This window comes from Muscardinus avellanarius, assembly GCF_963383645.1.
Source record: "Muscardinus avellanarius genome assembly, chromosome: 1".
Classification (NCBI taxonomy): Eukaryota; Metazoa; Chordata; class Mammalia; order Rodentia; family Gliridae; genus Muscardinus; species Muscardinus avellanarius.
In genome coordinates this window covers 84,721,831-84,741,946 of record NC_137786.1, presented here as the reverse complement: position 1 = coordinate 84,741,946, position 20,116 = coordinate 84,721,831, and the positions used below count along the sequence as shown (strand labels likewise).

At 37.0% G+C, this 20,116-nt stretch overlaps 1 protein-coding gene across 2 annotated transcripts in view; it reads left to right on the top strand.

The window, feature by feature from the left end:
- Positions 1–1,540: 1,540 nt before the first annotated feature.
- Positions 1,541–20,116, top strand: part of CHD1 (chromodomain helicase DNA binding protein 1) — a gene marked incomplete at both ends in the record, with an annotated part of 85,023 nt that continues 66,447 nt past the window's right edge. For both annotated transcript variants that reach the window (XM_080705053.1, XM_080705052.1), the window contains one exon: positions 1,541–1,593. In XM_080705053.1, coding sequence (XP_080561179.1) covers positions 1,541–1,593 — 53 coding nt within the window. The remainder of the gene's footprint in view (positions 1,594–20,116) is intronic.

The window sequence follows — 20,116 nt, the reverse complement described above, 5'->3', positions numbered from 1 at the left end:
TCTTTACAAGACTTTCGGCAAAGAGGCAGTTTGTTACACAGTACTTAGATTTTTAAAGGCTTGTTTAATTGTAAAGCTATCTCACTAGGGTTACAAGTTACATTTAACAGTAGAAATAAATGTTGAATGTAAAGGTTATTTTTTAGATAACCTGTTCTAGCAGAGAGGCTATACCGGACCAAGGTCTGAATTAAAATTCTAATCCAGACGCAGAGTTTGCTATGATTGAGTTGGCAACAGCCTGTTTCTCTCCTCTTGTTTGTGGAATGGAAATAATCAGAGGAGTAAATTATTTGGTGAGGTCAGAGGACAGCTCTGCTCTAGGTCGGCTGTCTCAGTACTTTCTGGCTGGGGAAGGATCTGACGTCTCCTTCCCCCCGCTTCTTCCTCTCCCTCCCCTGCCAGAGATCTCCTTTGTTTATTCGTGGTTGGGTTGTAGGTGACTCTCTACTGTTGTACTGAAATCTTGAGAGGTGGAAACACTGTGTCTTGGTCCATTATTTCTTGCCCCAGATATCTTAGTTTACGAATCAAGTATAGTATGTATTCTCTTACCTTTTCCTTTTTTTATGGAAGTTCAAATTGGACAAATATTATTTAACATTTTTTATTCCACTATTAATTTACCTGTGAAAGTGCATGTTTATTTTGACCTGTGCATTTCTGCCAAGATTTTATGATACTTTTTATTCTGTTCTTATGTGAGCATTTTCAAAACTTAACCTCACTGGAGTATATGGAGTTCTTGGTGATAGGAATTGGTTTCATTAAAGGTAAACTTTTCCCCTTTTTTATTTGTTTGACAAGTTATCAAATAGGACTCCATTTCTTACCTCTGAGATGAATGTTTATGTTACATGGCATTACTTTGCCTTGGTAATTTATATAAATGCTACTAACAGTGGCAATTAGTTTCTAAAAATTTTACCACTCAAATATTTAATTTCTTCTGTCAAAAATACACTAGCAGTAGCCTGCTAAATTCTAGTAAGTAATCCAAAATATAGGTAGCAGAAGCCTATTCTAAATAAAAAGCCTCCAACAGCCCTTCTTTACCACCTCTTAATTGATTGGCATAGGTAAATTTTTTAAAGTTCAAAACAGCTATTTATTTTTGTACTGGGGATTGAACCTTGGGACAATCATTCTATCTTTGAGCTATACTTATAGCTCAAAGATATAATATATATATATATATATATATATATATTATATATATTATTTTATATATATATTATTTTGAACAATCTCACTAAGTTGCTGAGTCTGGTGATAAACCTGCCATCCTTCTATCTCAGCCTCCAAAGTACTGAGATTACAGGTATGTGCCACTATGCCTTGTTGTCTTTTTTCTTCAGGAAATGTTTTTATTTTGTTAATGTTTTTTCTTAAGGTGAATCAAAGAGTGTCCCAGAAAACCTGTGAATGTTGAAGAAATTTCATCTGTGAATTTATAATAGTCAAGAAAAAGTCAGTATTTATATTCATCTTTTAAACTGCGAAGATTTATATTTTATTTTAAAACTTCTTGATATTTACAATGAATGGACATAGTGATGAAGAAAGTGTTAGAAACAGCAGTGGAGAGTCAAGGTAAGCAAACAATTTTATTATCAACTTTTTACTATAAGGATGATTGAAAAATGGTTATCTATCTCCAGTCTACACCCCCAGCCCTGTTTTTATTTATTTATTTATTTATTTATTTATTTATTTATTTTTGTGGTACTAGGGACGGAGTCAAGGGCATTCTAAATTTGAACTATGCCCCTAGTACTATTTCCTTTGTAATTTTGAAACAGGGTCTTTTTTTTTTTTTTTTTTTTTTTTTTTGGTGGTACTGGGGTTCCTGGAAGCCCTCCTTCCTCCGGGCTACACTCCCAGACCTATTTTATATTTTTGAAACAGGGTATCTTACGCCAGCACGGCTGGCTTCGAACCTGCGCGATCCTCCTGTCCCTGCCTCCCAAGCGCGGGGATTACAAGCGTGCACCACCACGCCCGGCGAAACAGGGTCTTTTTAAGTTGCGAAACGAACTTAGTAAGTTGCTGAGGCCATCTTCAAACTTGTGATCCTCCTGTCTCAGCCTCTTAAATACTGGCATGTGTCACCACACCTGGCTCTATTTGTTTTTTTTTTTTTTGTTGTTGTTGTTGTTTGTTTGTTTTAGCTAAGTTGCTCAGAGTCTTGCTAAGTTTCTGAGGCTGGCCTAGGACGTGTGATCCTCCTGTCTCAGCCTCCTAAGGTACTGGGATTACAGATGTGTGCTGTCACATCCAACTGCACACTTATTTTCTTACCTTTTTTGTAGCTATCCAAATGCTAAGAAGTTTCTAGTATTTGGAGCTCTTTTGAAATTGAAGATTTTAAGCCGGGTGTGGTGGTACATGCTTGTAATCCCAGCATTCAGTAGGCTGAAACTAGAGGATAGGGGTTTGCGGACAGCCTCAGCTACTTAGTGAAGCCCTCTGCAACTTAGACCCTGTTTCAAGATAAAGAATAAAAATTAGGGCAGGGGGGTGTAGCTCAGAAGTTGAATGCCCCTGGGTTCCATCTCTACACTCTCAAAAAAAAAAAAAGAGCCGGGTGTGGTGCACGCTTGTAATCCTCATGCTTGGGAGGCTGAGACAGGAGGATCACATGTCACATGGGTTCGAAGCCAGCCTCAGCTACTTAGTGAGGCTCTCAGCAACTTTGTGAGACCCTGTTTCTAAATAAAATATAAAATAGGTCTGGGAGTATAGCCCGGAGGTAGAAAGCCTCTGGGTTCCACCCCCCAATACCACCAAAAAAAGAAAAAAAAAAAAAGAAATTGCAGATTTTAATGTCTAAAATAGACATGCGGAGAACTTAAGTGTAGAAAAATTTGAATTGCTTAAATCTATTTGGAGATTTGTATTGTTGAGTTAACTGAAGCTCAAGCAAGTAAAATAAAAAAAAAATAGACATTTAAATTTACTTAAGTGTTAGTGAATCTTTAAATAAATGCAATAAGAATTTCTATACTCATCATTTTTTGGCTGCACCTATACTGTTCAGTATGAGAGCCTTTAACCACATGGGCTCTTTTAGGTTAAATTAAAGAATATTAAAAATTTGCTCAGTCACACATGTCATTTCAACTCCTGATGATTGCATATGGCTACTATCTACTATATTGGATAGCACAGAGAGAAAACATTTCTATCACTGCAGAAAACTTTAGACAACACTGATCTTATAAGTTATGAGTTCTTGGAAGATTTCTTTTTTTCCTTTTTTTTTTTTTTTTTTTTTGGTGGTACTAGGGATGGAACCCTTCTACCTCTGGGGTACACTCCCAGACCTATTTTATATTTTATTTGGAAACAGGGACTCTTAAGTAAGCAAGGCTGGCTTCGAACCTGAACCTGCGTGATCCTCCTGTCTCCGCCTCCACAGTGTGGGGATTACAAGCATGCGCCATCACGCCCAGCGGAAGATATCTTTTCAAAGAAGATATAGTTTATGAGCTGGGCCTGGTGCAGCACACTTGTAATCCCAGTACTTGGGAGGCTGAGACAGGATGATCAAAAGTTGGGAGGCTGAGACAGGATTATCAAAGGTTTGAAGACAGTCTCTGCAATTTAGCAAGGCTGTCAGCAACCTAGTAAGACCCTGCTTCTAAGTAAGAAAGAAAATTGGCTGGGTTGTAGACTGGATGTAGAATGCCTCAGGGTTCAATCCCCAGCATGATAAAAAGAAGATAAAGTATGGGAATAATCTCTAAGAAATTTTTATGCGTAAGAAAACTTCACATTCAGAGATTCTACATTCTGTGGTCTTCAATTTTTAGTTACCTGCACTCTGATAAAATCCATGTAGTTGTGTTTTTATCATAATGTAGAATTCAGCAAAATCAACATTGGAGTCAAACTGGTTACTTATCCCAGTTCTTCCACTTATTAACTTTGTGAATTAGTGTAAACTACTTAATCTGATACTCCCGATTTTTTTTCTATTATAAGATGGGATTATCTTATTGAGAACTCAGATGCTTCATGTAAATGATTTAAAATGGTTTCTGATATAAGGAGCCCTTATTAACAGCATCATGTTTTATGTATCATTGGATAACATATTACTGAAACAATTACAGTGATGGAGAAATGGGATGGACAAGAAACAGGAAGTTGACAGAATTTAAGAAAAAAATGAACCTTGTGTGGTTGCACACACCTGTAATCCCAGTACTTGGGAGGCTGAGAAAGGAGAATCACACATTAAAAAAAAAAAAAAAAAAAGAAAGGAAAGGAAAGAGGAAAAAATGCTAGGTATAAATTTATGTTCTATATGTATCTAAAACATGAATTTTTTTGGCCACGCTAGGAATATTTTTATCAGGTTTTATAGGCAGATTGGATAAGAACATAAAGAATAAAATAAGAAGTAGTTACTTAGTTGAAGTATTGTTCTAGGAGTTACAGAATTTGAGTTGATATTATCTTTGCACTGAACATTTTTCATACGATTTTCCTAGCTATAAAATGAGAAGGGTTGAACTAATTTTGATTTCTTCCTACTAATTAATTACACAGTATAGTAAAGTTGTAGACTACAGAAGTTTGACTAGAATCACCAGAGGTGAAATTAAGAGTTTTGGCTGAAATTTTTACAGTTGTATTATAATAAATATAAAAGAGTCATTTTCTAGGTTCTGATACTTTGTAATGAGCAATGAAATGGTAATAGGTAGAAATAACCAGAGGAAGGCGGGTGTGGTGGCGCACGCTTGTAATCCCAGCATTTGGGAGACTGAGATAGGAGGATCCCCGTTCACAGACAGCTTCAGCTACTTAGTGAGGCTCTCCACAATTTAGTGAAACCTTGTTTCAAAATAAAGAATAAAAAATAGGGCAGGAGGCGTAGCTCAGAGATGAATGCCCCTGGGTTCCATCACCAGACCCACACACAAAAAAAGAAATAACCAGGAAACAGCAAACCATGCACAAAATAGGAAATAAGACTCTTGATAGTAAATACTTGGTCCTTTTTTTTTTTTTTTTTTTTTGGTGGTACTGGGGGATGGAACCCAGGGGCTTTCTACCTCTGGGCTATACTCCCAGACCTATTTTATTTAGAAACAGATCTCACTAAGTTGCTGAGATACTAAGTAGCTGAGGCTGGCGTTGAACCTGTGCGATCCTTCTGTCAGCCTCCCAAGTGGGAGGATTACAGGCATGCTCTACCACACCTGGCTCTATTTGATTCTGTAAAGAGGTTGTTAGCAAAAGTATCCTGACCAGGTACCTGTTTAATAATATTTTATATATTTTCTGCCATAACTACAGCAAAGGAGGTGGAATGGAATAGTAAGGCAAATTTGACAGTGTAGGCGAAAAAAACCCTGTGAAGTTATGTTTACTTAAAGGATTCTTTTAAAATACATACTAATTTTAAGTGATTGCAAAGAATATTCCTCTAATTATTCTGAGTCACTAATTTTACCGTACAAGTTTATGTGCTTCTGAGAAGTATGGTTATCTTGTTATCTAGTTTTTGCAACTGCTTTGGAGTTTATCAGCAGAGAGAGTGGCTTCTATTTTGCTTTCATTTTTTCTTACCTTTTTGCGCTTTCCTTTGCTTTACTCTTTATTGTTGTTAATACTCCATTGCCATCCTTTTCCCAAAAAGCTTTCCTCATAATAAAGTACAAAGAGATTGTGTCTAGTTAAAAGACTGAAGAAGCCAGGCATGGTGGCACACACTTGTAATCCCAGCATTTGGGAGGCTGAGACAAGAGGATTGAGGTTTGAGGACAGCATCAGCTACTTAGGCCCTTTGCAATCAGTGAAAACCTGTTTCAAAATAAATAATAAAAAATAGGGCTGGGGTTGTTGCTTGGAGGTAGAGTGCCCCTGGGTTCCATCCCCAGGGCTAAAAAAAAAAAAAGACTGAAGAGACAAACTTTACAAAAAGAGGACTTTTCTTTAAAGTTATAACTATAGACATTAATGTAAAGTAAGAAAGAAATTGAGAAACATGCTCTACTTTTAAAGTTGATACAGATTGAAAATAGTTTAAACATTTGATTCTTATTGGCTAGAATTGTATTGTATTTTATTTTTTTATTTTTAATTTTTTGGTGGTTCTGGGGGTTCCTGGAAACCCTTCTACTTCCGGGCTACACTCCCAGACCTATTTTATATATTTTTTAAATTTGGAAACAGGGTCTCTTTGAAGCTGCGCCATCCTCCTGTCTCCACCTCCCAAGAGCCGGTATTACAAGGGTGCACCACCACGCCCAGCTGTTTTCTAGAATTTTAAAATATGCTTTTGCGGTAGAGTTTTTTCTTTGTGGAAGTTAATGAAATGAAATTAAGCATGATGTGTTTGGCACTTTTTTTGGGTAAAGTTAGTTTTCTACCAAAAAGAAGGAAAAAGTGTGTGGGGGGATTGATTTCTTTTGTGGATAGGTGTCTATAATTATTGACTGAAAATAAATAATAATACCCAGGAAAACAAGCCTTTAACTGACAATTTTGAAACTTACTAAGAAATGTGGGCCAGGATGCACCTGTACAACAGTTTCTACTCAACACAAAATTTTTTATAACTGAAGTTAGGCTTTCTAAAGATAATGTTGGAAGATTTCAAAGCATTAATTCCAAGCTGTGTGAACTTCTTTCTTGTAACTAAGTTTTTCAGATTCTAGTTAGATCTCTAATGACTTAATCCAGTGGTAGATTTCTGCATAAATATCTGAAATATATGAGTATAATAGTTTGCTAATTTTGCAGTAATTCATTGGTGCTTGCATGTAGGTTAAATTTTCAGTAACTAGTTCATATACCTTTAGGAATTTGTTTGAATCACTGTAGCCTCTAAATGTATACATTTTATATCTAATATACATTACAGTGTGCATGTATCCCTCCACCATCTTATATTCCATTAAGATGTATGACTATAGTACACCAATAAAACGTTAATATATATCATGTTTTTAAAAAATTCTTATGGGGTAAAATGTTGGTGATGTGCCATTTAGAATTCTATAGTTGGCAATGAAATTTCTTTGAGCTGATTCTTAGAATAAAATATTTAAGCTGGGCATGATGGTGCACACTTGTAATCCCAGCATTTGGGAGGCTGAGACAGGAGGATTGAGGACAGCCTGAGCTACTTAGTGAGGTCTTCTGCAACTTAGTGAGACCCTGTTTCAAAATCAAGGATAAAAAATAGGGCTGGGGTTGTAGCTTGGGGGGTTGAATGCCCTGGGTTCCACCCCCAGATCTGAAAAAAAAAACTTGTAAAATATTTAGCCTGTTATATGGTTAACAATACTTTATTAAATATGTAATTTAATTAAGCTTGTAATCCCAGTACTTGGGAAGCTGAGACTTGGAGGATTGCCAATTTGAAGATAGCAAATAATGTGACTCTCATCAACCTAGGAAGACCCTGTTTCAAAATAAAACTAAAAGAGGGCTGAGGGGTATAGCTGGAAGTAGAATGCCCCCAAGTTTAATCCTCAGTACAATAAATAAATATATTAACATGGATGTTTTAAATATGTATGTAAGCTTTATATTTACATAGAGGATTCCTATGTTACACTGTTTCCTTGGCTTATAGGAAATATTTTCATTTTTTCATTTTTTTTTTTTTTTAAGTACTTCATAGTCTCAGTAAGTTGTGGAGGGCCTAAGTTCCTGAGGCTAGTAGTGAACCTGCAATCCTCCTGTCTCAGCCTCCTGAGTACTGGGATTACAAGTGTGTTCCATCACGTCCAGTTCTTCATTATTTCATGCTTAAGGAATCTTCTTTAGATATCAAATTTTACAGTGTTTTGGGGAGGCAGTGGTGGTGGACTGTGAGTAGAAAGTAAGATCAAATAGGAGTGTTCTGAATAAAAATCTTTTGCATGCTAATTACCCCAGTCTCATCATTACACATAAGTTATTTTCTTACTCAAAAATTACTGTCAGAAAAGAAAGCAAAATAAAAAATCTTTAGAAGTTCACAATTTTTTCTCTAGAAAACTAAAAATAATGGCTTTGAGAAGACTTGTAATCTTAATCTATTACGTTTAAAGAACATCAAGCTAGTTAATTTGATCACAGGTCACATTATTTGCTATGTAGCTTATCAGTGTCCAGCCAGGCATAGTGGTACACACTTGTAATCATAGTACTTGGGAGGGTTGAGACAGGAGGATTTTAGGTTTAAAGCTATCTTTGACAACTTATGCTCTCATCAACCTAGTAAGACTGTTTCCAAATAAATAAAATCAGGCTGTGGGTATAGCTTAGAGGTAGAATGCCTCTGAGTTTAATTAAAAAAAAAAAAACAACTTATCAGTGTCTGGTTGAATACTATTATTGTGATTCCTTGTCAAAATCCATTGCTTTCTTATACTAAATTATGTTTTTGGTGGTGACACTAGAGATTGAACCCAGGGGCTTTCTACCTTCAAACTACATACAGTCTCAGCCCTTTTTTCTTATCTGGAAAACAGGGTCTTGCTAAGTTGATGAGAGACTCACTATTTGCTGAGGCTGTCCTCAAACCTGGCAATCCTCCTGTTTCAGCCGTCCAAAGCCTGGGATTATAAGTGTGTACTGGCAAGTTTGGCTTCACTGGATAAATCTGAACCATTTTTTTTTGTGTGTGTGTGTGTGTGTGGTTTGGGGGGTGGAGTCAAGGGGCATTCTACCTCCGATCTACACCCCTATCCCTCTTTTTTATTTTGAAACAGGTCTCACTGAGTTGCAAAGGGCATAAGTAGCTGAGGCTGTCGATGAACTGTGATGTGATCCTCCTGTCTCAGCCTCTCAAGTGCTGGGATTACAAGCGTGTGCCACCATGCCCGGCTCTGAACAATTTTTTTTATTTTTTTTTGTGGGTCTGAGGATGGAACCCAGAGGCATTCTACCTCTGAGCCACACCCCCTGCCCTATTTTTTTTTTTAATTCTTTATTTGAAACAGGGTCTCAGTAATTTGCAGAGGGCCTCACTAAGTAACTAAGTAGCTGAGGCTGTCCGCGAACCGCGATCCTCCTGTCTCAGCCTCTGAACAATATTTTTAAAGGTAGTACTAGTTAGTGTTTTTCTTGAATTTGCTTTGTAGTTAATTTATGGTTATTTTTTATTTTGCTTTGTTTTAAAGTCAATTCACTGTTAAAGTTAGAAGGTTATGCTAAGAAGCTTTTTTTTTTTTTTTTTTTTTTTTTGGTGGTACTGGGGATGGAACCCAGGGGCTTTCTACCTCCAGGCTACACTCCCAGACCTATTTTATATTTTATGTGGAAATGAGGTCTCACTAAGTTGCTGAGAGCTTCACTAAATAGCTGAGGTTGACTTCAAACCTGTGTGATCCTCCTGTCTCAGCCTCCTAAGTACTGGGATTACAAGAGTGTGCCACCATGCCCAGCTAAGAAGCACTTTTAGAAAGGCAGGGATATATGAAATCATAAAGCTAGAATGATTAGAAATCATGAATTAAGAAAAGTAGTTATAAAAATTTCTTGTAGTGTCATTAACTGCAGGAAAGTATGACTTTCATTTCTTGGTAGCCCATATTTCTTAATTCAATATATGCTTTATCTTTTCCTATTTTTATTTTCTTTTAAATGTTCTTGAATCCAAGATCATATCAAATCCTTTTCATTAAAAAACCCAGTATTCTATGTGACAAGAGCTGATGTAATTGGTTATTTTCTCTTGGAATAGAATTTGCCAAATTAAAGTTTTTATAAAATTTCTTAGTATTGTATTTAATCTGGATTACAAGAAAGTATTTAGACTTTTAACTGATGAGGATAAGTATACATGTCTTAATTTTCAGACACTACCTTTCTGTATATAGGCATAAGATAATGTATAGGCAAATGTTAATGTGAAGTTGTCCATTTGTTACTTTGTTAGTTGCTTAGTTGAGGTCTTAGTAATTGATGGATTATAAATGTTGAGGTTCTGTATTTAGAAATAAGAGTTTTTCCTTGTTGAAAGGAGATGGAGAAAACATTTTGTGGAGGTGGTTAAAACATATAGAAATGAAGCTGGGAGTGGTGGCGCATGCTTGTAATTCCAGTATTTGGGAAGCTGAAATGGGAGGATCACGGTTCATGGACAGCCTCAGCTACTTAGGCCCTTTCAAAATAAAGGATTAAAAAATAAGGTTAGGGGTGTAGTGTGGAGGTAGAATGCCCCTGCGTTCCATCCACAGTACCGCAAAAAACAAAAAACAACAAACACACACACACATACACACACAAAATACAGAAATTGAAGTTTTAGCTTCAGTTGTGGTACTGGGTATCACCTGGAAGCTTATTAGAAAAGTAGAACTTTGGAAACATCCCAGACCTACCAAAACTTTTTTCTTTTTTTGTGGTACTAGGGATGGAGCCCAGGGGCAGTCTACCTCTAAGATATACCCCCCATTCCTATTTTTTTCTTTCTTTTTTTTTTTCTTCTTCTTCTTTTTTTTTTTTTTTTGTGGTACTGTGGGTGGAACCCAGGGGCTTTTCTACCTCCTCCGGGCCATACTCCCAGACCTATTTTATATTTTATTTGGAAACAGGGTCTCACCAAGTTGCTGAGAGCCTCACTAAGTAGCTGAGACTGGCTTCGAACCTGTGCGATCGTCCTGTCTCAGCCTCCCAAGCTCTGGGATTACAAACACATGCCACCACGTCTGTCTCTACTTTATATTCTTTTTTTTTTTTGAAACAGGGTCTCACTGAGTTGCAAAGAGCCTCACTAAGTAGTAGATGAGGTTGTCCACAACCCTTGATCCTTCTGTCTCAGCTCCCAAATGCTGAGATTACAAGTGTGCGCCACCATGCCCAACTCCAAAAGTGATTCTTAATACATACCAAGTTCATATGCATATATATGAAACTGTTTACATGGAGTCATTTAGTATCTTGCCTCTAATTGCCACACCTTTTTTGTTATTGATAGTTACCTGTGGTTTTTATTTTCTGGGAGCCCTCAAGGAATGGTGTCATGGGCCATCTAGTTTCAAAATGGGGAAACTAGACTTACAGACCAATTTTTAAATTATTTTTTTTTAACTATTAACTAATATGTAGACTTGGATTTCATTTGTTTTTCTATTAGTGCTCTCTTTCTGTGTTAATATTTAGTCCTTGAGTACTATATTACATTTGATTGTAAGTCTCTTTAGTCTCCTTTGGTCTATAAAATTTTCTTTTTTCTAATTTCTTATGACCTTAATGGTTTCAAGATTTGGTTGAGAATTGGCCCAGGTACCTTGTAGAATACCCCAATTTTGAAATGTCTGATGTTTTTTCTAGGATAAACTGGAATTACTGTTTTTGAAAGAATGCCACAGAGATAAAATATTCTAGTTACACCATATGAGGAAATGATGACGTTAACAATTACCATCTGATTAAGGTTGTATTTGCTAGGTTTCTTTATATAAAGTTGCTGTTCATTTTCATTGGAAGCAGATCATAGTGTCTAGCCTACTCTAAATAGTTTGAGTAGTGATTGAGCTCCATCTCCTGGTTGGAGGAGTAGCTACATAGATTAAATAAAACTTCTGTAAAGAATTCTTTTCTCCTTATATACATTAGAGGATAACTCCCAATGTGTGTGTATGTATGTATATGTATGTATGTATCTTACATATATATGTATCTTACAGTTGGGAGTTATAATCTAATGAGTTTTTTGGCTTTACTTTTAAATTAATTAAGCCTTGGCCATTGGGAACCTTTTCTGGTTGGTTTTTTTTTTTTTTTTTTTTTGTTCTTTTTTACATACTGGTATCCTTTTGCCCCAGAATCAGCCATTGTCCAAAGAGCACACTGGTTCCTTTTTTTTTTTTTTTTTTTTTTCTTATAGTATTGGGGATGGAACCCAAGGGCATTCAACCTCTGAGCTACACCCCCATTCTTATTTTTTTTTTAATTTATTTTTTATTGGTGCAATGTATTCATACATCATAGTGGTATAAAGACAATACTTTTGTAGACATACATGCACATCTCGCCCAGTTAGCCCCTACCACGATCCCCACCCCATTCCCTCCCCATCCCTCCTTCCCACGCTTGGCTTACTGGTTGACATCTAGTATCCCATTCTTATTTTTTATTCTTTATTTTGAAACAGGGTCTCACTAAGTTGTGGAGGGCCTTACTAAATAGCTGAGACTGGCCAAGAACCTGAAGCCTCCCAAGTACTGGGACTACCAAGCGTGCACCACCATGTCCAGCTCTGGTTCCTTATTATTGAAGAATGGCATCAGAAACCAAGATTTAGGTGCTGGAATGCTTGTTTCTACTCAAATGTCACTATTTCTAGGCACAAGTAGACAGAGCTAGATACATGCATACATATTAAACCAAGCAAATTTAGTTATTTTTGTATCTGTCCATATGTATACACATTAAATACGAGTTCATATTGCAATTTCCAACTCTAATACTGTCCTACAGAGTTCATTCCAACTTCCTAACTTCTCTCTCTTGCCCGTGTGTGTGTGTGTGTGTGTGTGTGTGTGTGTGTGTGTGTGTGTGTGTGTGTTTTGTCCTGGGGATGGAAGCTAGGGGCCTCTACCTCCGGGCCATGCCCCCGACCTATTTTTACACACACACACACACACACACACACACACACACACACACACACATTTTTGCGGGTCTTGGGATGGAACCAGGGGCATTTGACCTTCGAGCTACACCCCCTGCCCTATTTTATATCTTATTTTGAAACAGGGTCTCACTAAGTTGCCGAGAGCCCCACTAAGTAGCTGAGGCTGGTTCCTAACCTGTCTAAGCCTCCCAATTTTCTTTTTTCTAATTTCTTAGGACCTTAATGGTTTGAAGATTTGGTTGAGAATTGGCCAGATATCCTATAGAATATGATTACATTACTATGATTACATGCGTGCACCACCACGCCTGGCTCTCTTTTCCTTTTATAATTTCCATGTCAGCAGTAAAAGCCTAGCTCCCACCATCTATGCATTCATTTATTTGACCTTGTATATATGTAAATCAGTTTCAGAATTTATAGGCTGTACCCTCAGGAGAAGCTATTTTACCCAGTAGAATATTGTTTGTATATATCGTACTTTTATATGAAGCCTTATAGCTTAATCAAATCACTGTTATCCAAAGTTACTCAAGTTAGCTTATTTCCCCCCAATGAAAATGAACCCAAATTCCTGAGAGTGATTATGTCATAATATGTAAAATTAGATACTGTTAACTTTTAAAATTTATATATTACATTAATTCTGTGACTTGCATTTCTAGGTTTTGACAAATGCATAGAATTAGTTATCCTGCACCCAGTACTAAACTGAAAAATTACCCTAAAAGTTCCCCTGTGCATCTCAGATTTGCTAAATCAGAATTCCCATTTTAATAGGATTCCCAGAAGAATTGTATTCATAGCAGAATTCATAGCAAAATTTATATGCATATTTACCTGTAATCATTCAACATCTTACCATCTTTTAAAGTTACATATTAACTTTTTAAAAGATTATCATAATCTAGAGGTTATAATGGAACAATTTATATACATAATGGATTGAGTGTATTCAGATTCATGGAGCCATATAAGTGAAATGAAAGAAAATAGAATTTGGTGAATTACTGGAGAGATGTAATGAACTATATGGAATTTTTTTTAGAACTTTATATTTTTTTTCATATATATATATATGTATATATATATAATTTTTTTTTTTTTTTTTTTTGTGGTACTAGGGGTGGAACCCAGGGGCTTTCTACCTCCAGGCTATACTCCCAGACCTATTTTATATTTTATTTGGAAACAGGGTCTCACTGAGTTGCAGAGAGCCTCACTAAGTAGCTGAGCTGGCTTCCAACCCATGTGATCCTCCTGTCTCAGCCTCCCAAGTGCTGGGATTACAAGCATGTGCCACCACGCCCGGCGGTCTTTTTTTTTTTTTTTTTTTTTTAAACTAAAGATTGAACCCAGTGGCATTCTACTTCTGAGCCACATGCCTTGCCCTTTTTATTTTAAAAGAGTCTTGCTAAGTTGCTGAGACTCTCATTAAGTTGCTGAGGTTGGCCTTGGTCCTATAATTCTCCTCTGAGATGGAGCTTCTCATTAATTCTCAGCCTCTCAAGTACTGGGATTACAGGTGTGCACCACCATGCTTGCCTTACTTTTCTAAATTGTGTGTGTGTGTGTGTGTGTGTGTGTGTGTGTGTGTGTGTGTGTATTTTACTCAGGATAGAACCCAAGGGTATTCAATTTCTGAATTGCACCACCAGCCTTTTTTTAAATTTTGAAACAGGGTATAGCTACATTGATGAGAGTGACTACTTGCTGAAGGCTATCCTAGAACCTGTGATCAACTGTCTTAGCCTTCCAAGTACTAGGATTAACCGTAGTGTACCACTGTACTTGGCATGAGAACTTTTTTGTGGTAGCATTTGTTGAAGAAAAGGCATATTGCTATTTATGTGTGTGATACTACTAGGGATTGAAACCAGGGACATTTTACCTCTGAGCTACCTTCCCAACCTTTTTATTTTTTGTTTTTGAAACAGTCTCACTATGTTGTTAGGGCTGGCTTCGAACCAGTGATTCTCCTATCTCAGCCTCCCAAGTATTGGGTTTGCTTTCCTCCTGACTCAGCCTCCCAAGTACTGGTATTGTAGGTGTGTATGACCACACCTGGCTCTTAAAACCTTTTTAAAGAAGCAGATTAAACACACAGGGATAATAACTTTAAAATTGAACTTTTAAATGTAGGCATTATTTGTAGAAACAAATATTATAGATTTAATTATATATAAAATAGTGACAAGCCAGGCATGGTGGTGCATGCTTGTAATCCTAGTACTCAGAGGCTGTGACAGGAGGAACACAGGTTCATGGCCAGTCTCAGGAACTTGTAAGGCCCTCCATAACTTAATGAAACCTTGTTTCAAAATAAAGAATAAAATGGAGTATAGCCCAGAGTTAGAATGCCCCTGTGTTCAATCTCCAGCACTCCACATCCCTACACACATGTAAAAAGTAGTGACAGTATAGCTGGGTGTGGTGGCGCACGCTTGTAATCCCAGCATTCCAGAGGCTGAGACCAGAGGATCATGGTTTGCAAACAGCCTCAGCTATTTAGTGAGGCCCTCCGCAAATTAGTGAGACCTGTTTCAAGTTAAAGAATAAAAAATAGGGCAGGGGGTGTAGCTCAGAGGTTCAATGCCCCTGACTTCTATCCCCAGGACCCCCCCCCCCACCGCCAAATCTAGTGATAGTAAAACCCCATAGATACTCATCTACTTTCAACGTGTGTGTATATGTGTGTGTTAGTATGTTGCTGGGAATTGAACCCAGGGGTGTCTGCCTGTTGATTTGGATGGGCAGTCATTAACATAGCAAGGGCACTACTTGGTTTTCAGAGGCATACAGATGAAAGATATTTTCCATATTTTCTGAAGCCTTTGATGTTGTTACTTGTGTTATTTCATCAAACTTTAGTTTGTGTATTAGCTTGTGTATACTGCATCATTATTTATAATATACTAATACATAGGTTATGGTCCAAAAAGTGTGAAATCTGTTACTTGCTTTTGGCCACAAACTCGTTTTTTGGTTAATGCTTATTGTTCACTCTTCATCTACTACTCACATTTTCTGCAGTCATGCTGAAGTGAATAATGGCCTATAAATGGAATATGAAGCTCTCAATTAAATGAACTAAGAATCTAGTTAGGAGAAAGATGCATGTGTAAAAACAATTGTAATGTGAAGGAATTATTAGTAACATAGAAGCAAAATACTGTGCGAATATGAGCTGGAACATCGCTTATGCCTGGGGAAATTGGGGATGGATACATAAAGGACGGTATTTTTGAGTAGTCTTAAAGAGTAGGAAGTTGTATCTTTTGCTTTTGCGAAAGAAGCATTCTCCAGATAGGGAGATGTATGGGGATAGGTACCTGTGCTGAGCTCTATAATAACTCCTTCCATTAAGTTTTGCCCCAGTTTCCTTTTTCCCACCTCTAGTTAGTCAGGAATGGATCCCTTTTTTACCTTTTTTTTTTTTCTTTCTTGTGGAACTGGGGATTGAACCTGGGGCATTCTACCTCTGAGCTATACTCCCAACCCTTTTTGTCCTTTGTTTTGAAACAGGGTGTTGCTAAATTGCTGAGGTTGACCTTGAATTTGAAATCCTCCTGTTTCAGCCTCCCAAGTACTGGGATTACAGGTGTGCCCCACCGCCTGCCTTTCTTTTTTATCTTTTTTATTTCAATTTTTTCTTTTTTTTCATGGCTTTTTGTTCCTAGTAGAAATCCTTGCTGAGCAATTGTTAGTTGAGGAGATGAGTGAGTTCAAATTATATATGAATCTTGTTTTCCAGAAAATATTTGTTGCAGACTAGAGATGTGGCTCTTTGGTAGAACCCTTGCTTAGTATGTGCCAAGTGGGCTCAGCTCTCACCACTGCAAAACTAAACAAAACAAAAAAAAACCCAAAATCTCTATTCCATAAACATTACAGTATATTAGTCAGAAGACCAATTAAGGTATTATACCAGAGACCCCAAAACACATGGGTACAAACAATTTTCACTGTCAAGTAAGTGAGCTCTTCTACCCTTTGAGGTTATCCAGGTACCTGGGCTTAGCGGAACTTAACTTTGTTGTCCTTAACATGTGGCATCTGATTATCCAGTGGTTGTCATTTTTAGCCAGCAGGAAGGAGATGGCAGTGGGGAAGAGAATATAAGGCAAGCCATTTCATACTTAAGGCTGTACTGTAGAACTTACACATCACTCAGGGCTATATCTCATTAGCTACAGCCTGTTCACATGGCCTCATGTAGCTGGAAAGACATATCGACTTATCTTATTGCAAGGGTGCTGAGGACAAATAAAGAAAGTGAAATTCCAGTGGGTGAGGAGACAGAGGGGCAAGGCAGTCAGTGGATAATGGCCCCTTTTGTTCCTCAAACTTTAAGGATTTTTTTTTTTTTTTTTTTTTTTTTTTGTGGTACTAGGGATGGAACTCAGGGACATTCTACCTCTGAGCTACACCTTTGTCCTATTTTTTAGTCTTTATATGTTTTGAAATAGTCTCTGACTTGCGAAGGGCATCCCTCAGTAGCTGAGGCTGTCTGCGAACCGCGATCTCCCTCCCCAATGCTAGGATTACAAGCGTGCGCCACCATGCCCGGCTAAGGAATGTTTTTAAAATAAATTATTTCTATCATTCTAGGAAATTATTGGCTTTTATTTTTCTGCATTTCCTTTCAGTTCTTCATATGTATTTATAATTTGTGCCCTTGTTAGAGTGTTGACATTTGCTTTTGTTATTTACCCTCTCTGGATTAGCTTATTATAATACAAAAATGAAAAGATTAAATGAGAATCTAATGTCTGATGCATAGCATTCACTATGGGTGACCATATTTTCCTCTTTTTAATTATGTGACTTATTTTGAAGATTTTAGTATAGCCATAGCAATTTATTATATTTATGCTTAAAATTATGATAGTCTTAAGAACACCTAAAGCAAATTTCGAAGTAATGGTTCTTCTGATTTTGAGGGAGAAAGATCAGTGTTTTTATATCTGTAATAATGATCAATATTGAAATATTATATGTCAGGCAGTGTTCTTTATATCCTTTTCATCTTTACAGTAATCTTGAGGTATGTTTATTTCTGTGTGGCAGAAATAGCCTCATTTAAGGGGTGTTGAGATAAAAATAAGGAAAGTGACAAGAAAGAACTAGAAAGCTAGGAGAAAATAATTTATGGTGGAACTTCAAAACATCATTGACTCTGAATTTCCCCCACAAATACTTGTTTAAAATTCTTTTAAAGATTTCCTTAAGAAAGCTCCTTTGAATGTCATTGATACTTAAACAGTAGTAAAGGAGGAAGAAACAAGACAAAGAATGAAAATTTAGCACAGTATGTTCCTTTAGAATATAAACACAGTTCTTTGGTTTGTATATGTATAGTTGTATTTGTAAGTTACATATTCCTCCATTATAAAAATCTACCTAAGGAAATCATCTTCCACTGGATTTAGAAGTATATACCACCTCCTCTAGTCAGAATTCTAACCCACCTAAATACTAGTAACAGTTTAAAAAATTAGGGAAAAGGGTAGGGAAATGGGTATATAATAAAGTCTTTATGTGCTAGGCACAAAAGTTATAAATGTATACATTAATTTATTTTCCTGTAGAACTGGGGATTGGACACAGGACCATTCTACCTCTGAGCTATACCCCAAGCCCTTTTTATTTATTTTCAAACAGGGTTTCATGAAGCTACTGTTCACTGGCTTCTAACCTGAGATCCTCCTGTTTCAGCCTCCCAAGTACTAGAATTGCAGGCATGTACCACCACACCTGGCTTATGATCTTTTTTCTTCTCTAGTACTACCATTGTGAGATGTTCTTTTCATTTTGCTTCACTACTTTCATATTGTCTTTAGTATTATTCCTTTTTTAAATTTTTTCTTGTGAAACAGGATTGAACCCAGGAGCATTCTGCCTCTGAGCTTCACTCCTAACCCTATTTTTTTATTCTTTATTTATTATTTATGGTAGTAGGTATTGAACCCGGGGGCACTCTACCTCCAAGCCATATCCCCCTTTTTCTTTGGTGGTACTGGGGATGAAACCCAGGGGCATTCTATCTCCGAGCTATACCCTCAGCCCAATTTTTTATTCTTTATTTTGAAACAGGGTCTCACTGAATTGCAAAGGGCGTCACTAAGTAGCTGAGGCTGCCTGCAAACCCAGATCCTTCTGTCTCAGTCTCCTAAATGCTGAGATTAAAAGTCTGTGCAACCATGCCTGGCTTTATTCTTTATCTTGAAATGGTCTCACTGAGTTGCAAAGGGCCTCACTAAGTAATTTAGGCTGTCCATAAACTGTGATCCTCCTGTCTTAGCCTCCCAAATGCTAGGATTACAAGTGTGTGCCATGACATGCAGCTTGTTCTTTATTTTGAAACAGGGTCTCACTAAATTGCAGAGGGCCTCACTAAGTAGCTGAGGCTAGCTACAAACCTGCGATCCTCTTGTCTCAGTCTCCCAAATACTGGGATTACAAGCCTTTGCCACCATGCCTGACTCTTTCCTGACATTTAAAATCTTTTAAGATTTATCAGTGCCATTTTCCCCCTTGATAATGTGGAGGTGAGTAAACCACCTACCCTTTTTCTTGGAAGGTTATTTTTTATTTTATATCTATAGGCAGGATGAGTCTTCATGTTTCCTTTAATTCTAAGGAATAACTTGAATGGGGAATTGGGTTAGAGAAGTAGATGTTGCCATTCTGTCATATGCTGGGCTGAGTACCCCTTTCCTTTAAACACATAAAAATGTTAGATAAAATAGATCAAAGGGAAAGAAATGATTGCTTGGTTGAATTTGAAAAAAAAAAACCAAAAAACAACTTACATATGCCTGAAACAAAAGGAAACCCAAAGTGGTAAGGTACAATAAACTCAGAACAAACATGGCAGAACGGGATTGTTAAGGGTCATGATACCATAGGAAAAGAGAACAGGATTGTTATTGGAAATGAGAATGCAGCTGGAGTTAGAGAAATATAATATCCCCTCCCCCTTTAAATCTGGGATCTTGGAAGGTCCTTAAATCTGGGCCTCCTTTGAAAAGAGTCTAGGAAAACTCTTTACCTATATCTTCAAGAACATTTTTTTTGTTGTTCTTGTAATATTAAAATGGAATGTAGTATAAGCCAGGCGTGGTGGCCCATGCTTGTAATCCTAGTATTTTGGGGGCTGAGCTAAGAGGATCACAGGTTCTTAGACAGCTACTTAGTAAGGCCCTCCACAATTTAGTGAGACTCTGTTTCAAAATAAAGAATAAAAAAAGTCAGGCTAGGGGTGTATCGTGGAGGTAGAATGCCCCTGGGTCCCATCCCCAGCACTACAAAAAGGAACAGTTTGAAAATATTTTGTGAACTATGGTTTAAAATTTTTTTCTTAGCTGGGAAATAAATGAGAGAAACATCCCTAAGGGCCAACTGAATAACTTGAATGGAAATTTCCAAGTGTTATTTGTTTGAGGTAGATGATTTGTGAATTAGAGTATATACATCATCCATAAAAACCAGTGTTTGGTTTTGATGTTTATGTTTAGACAA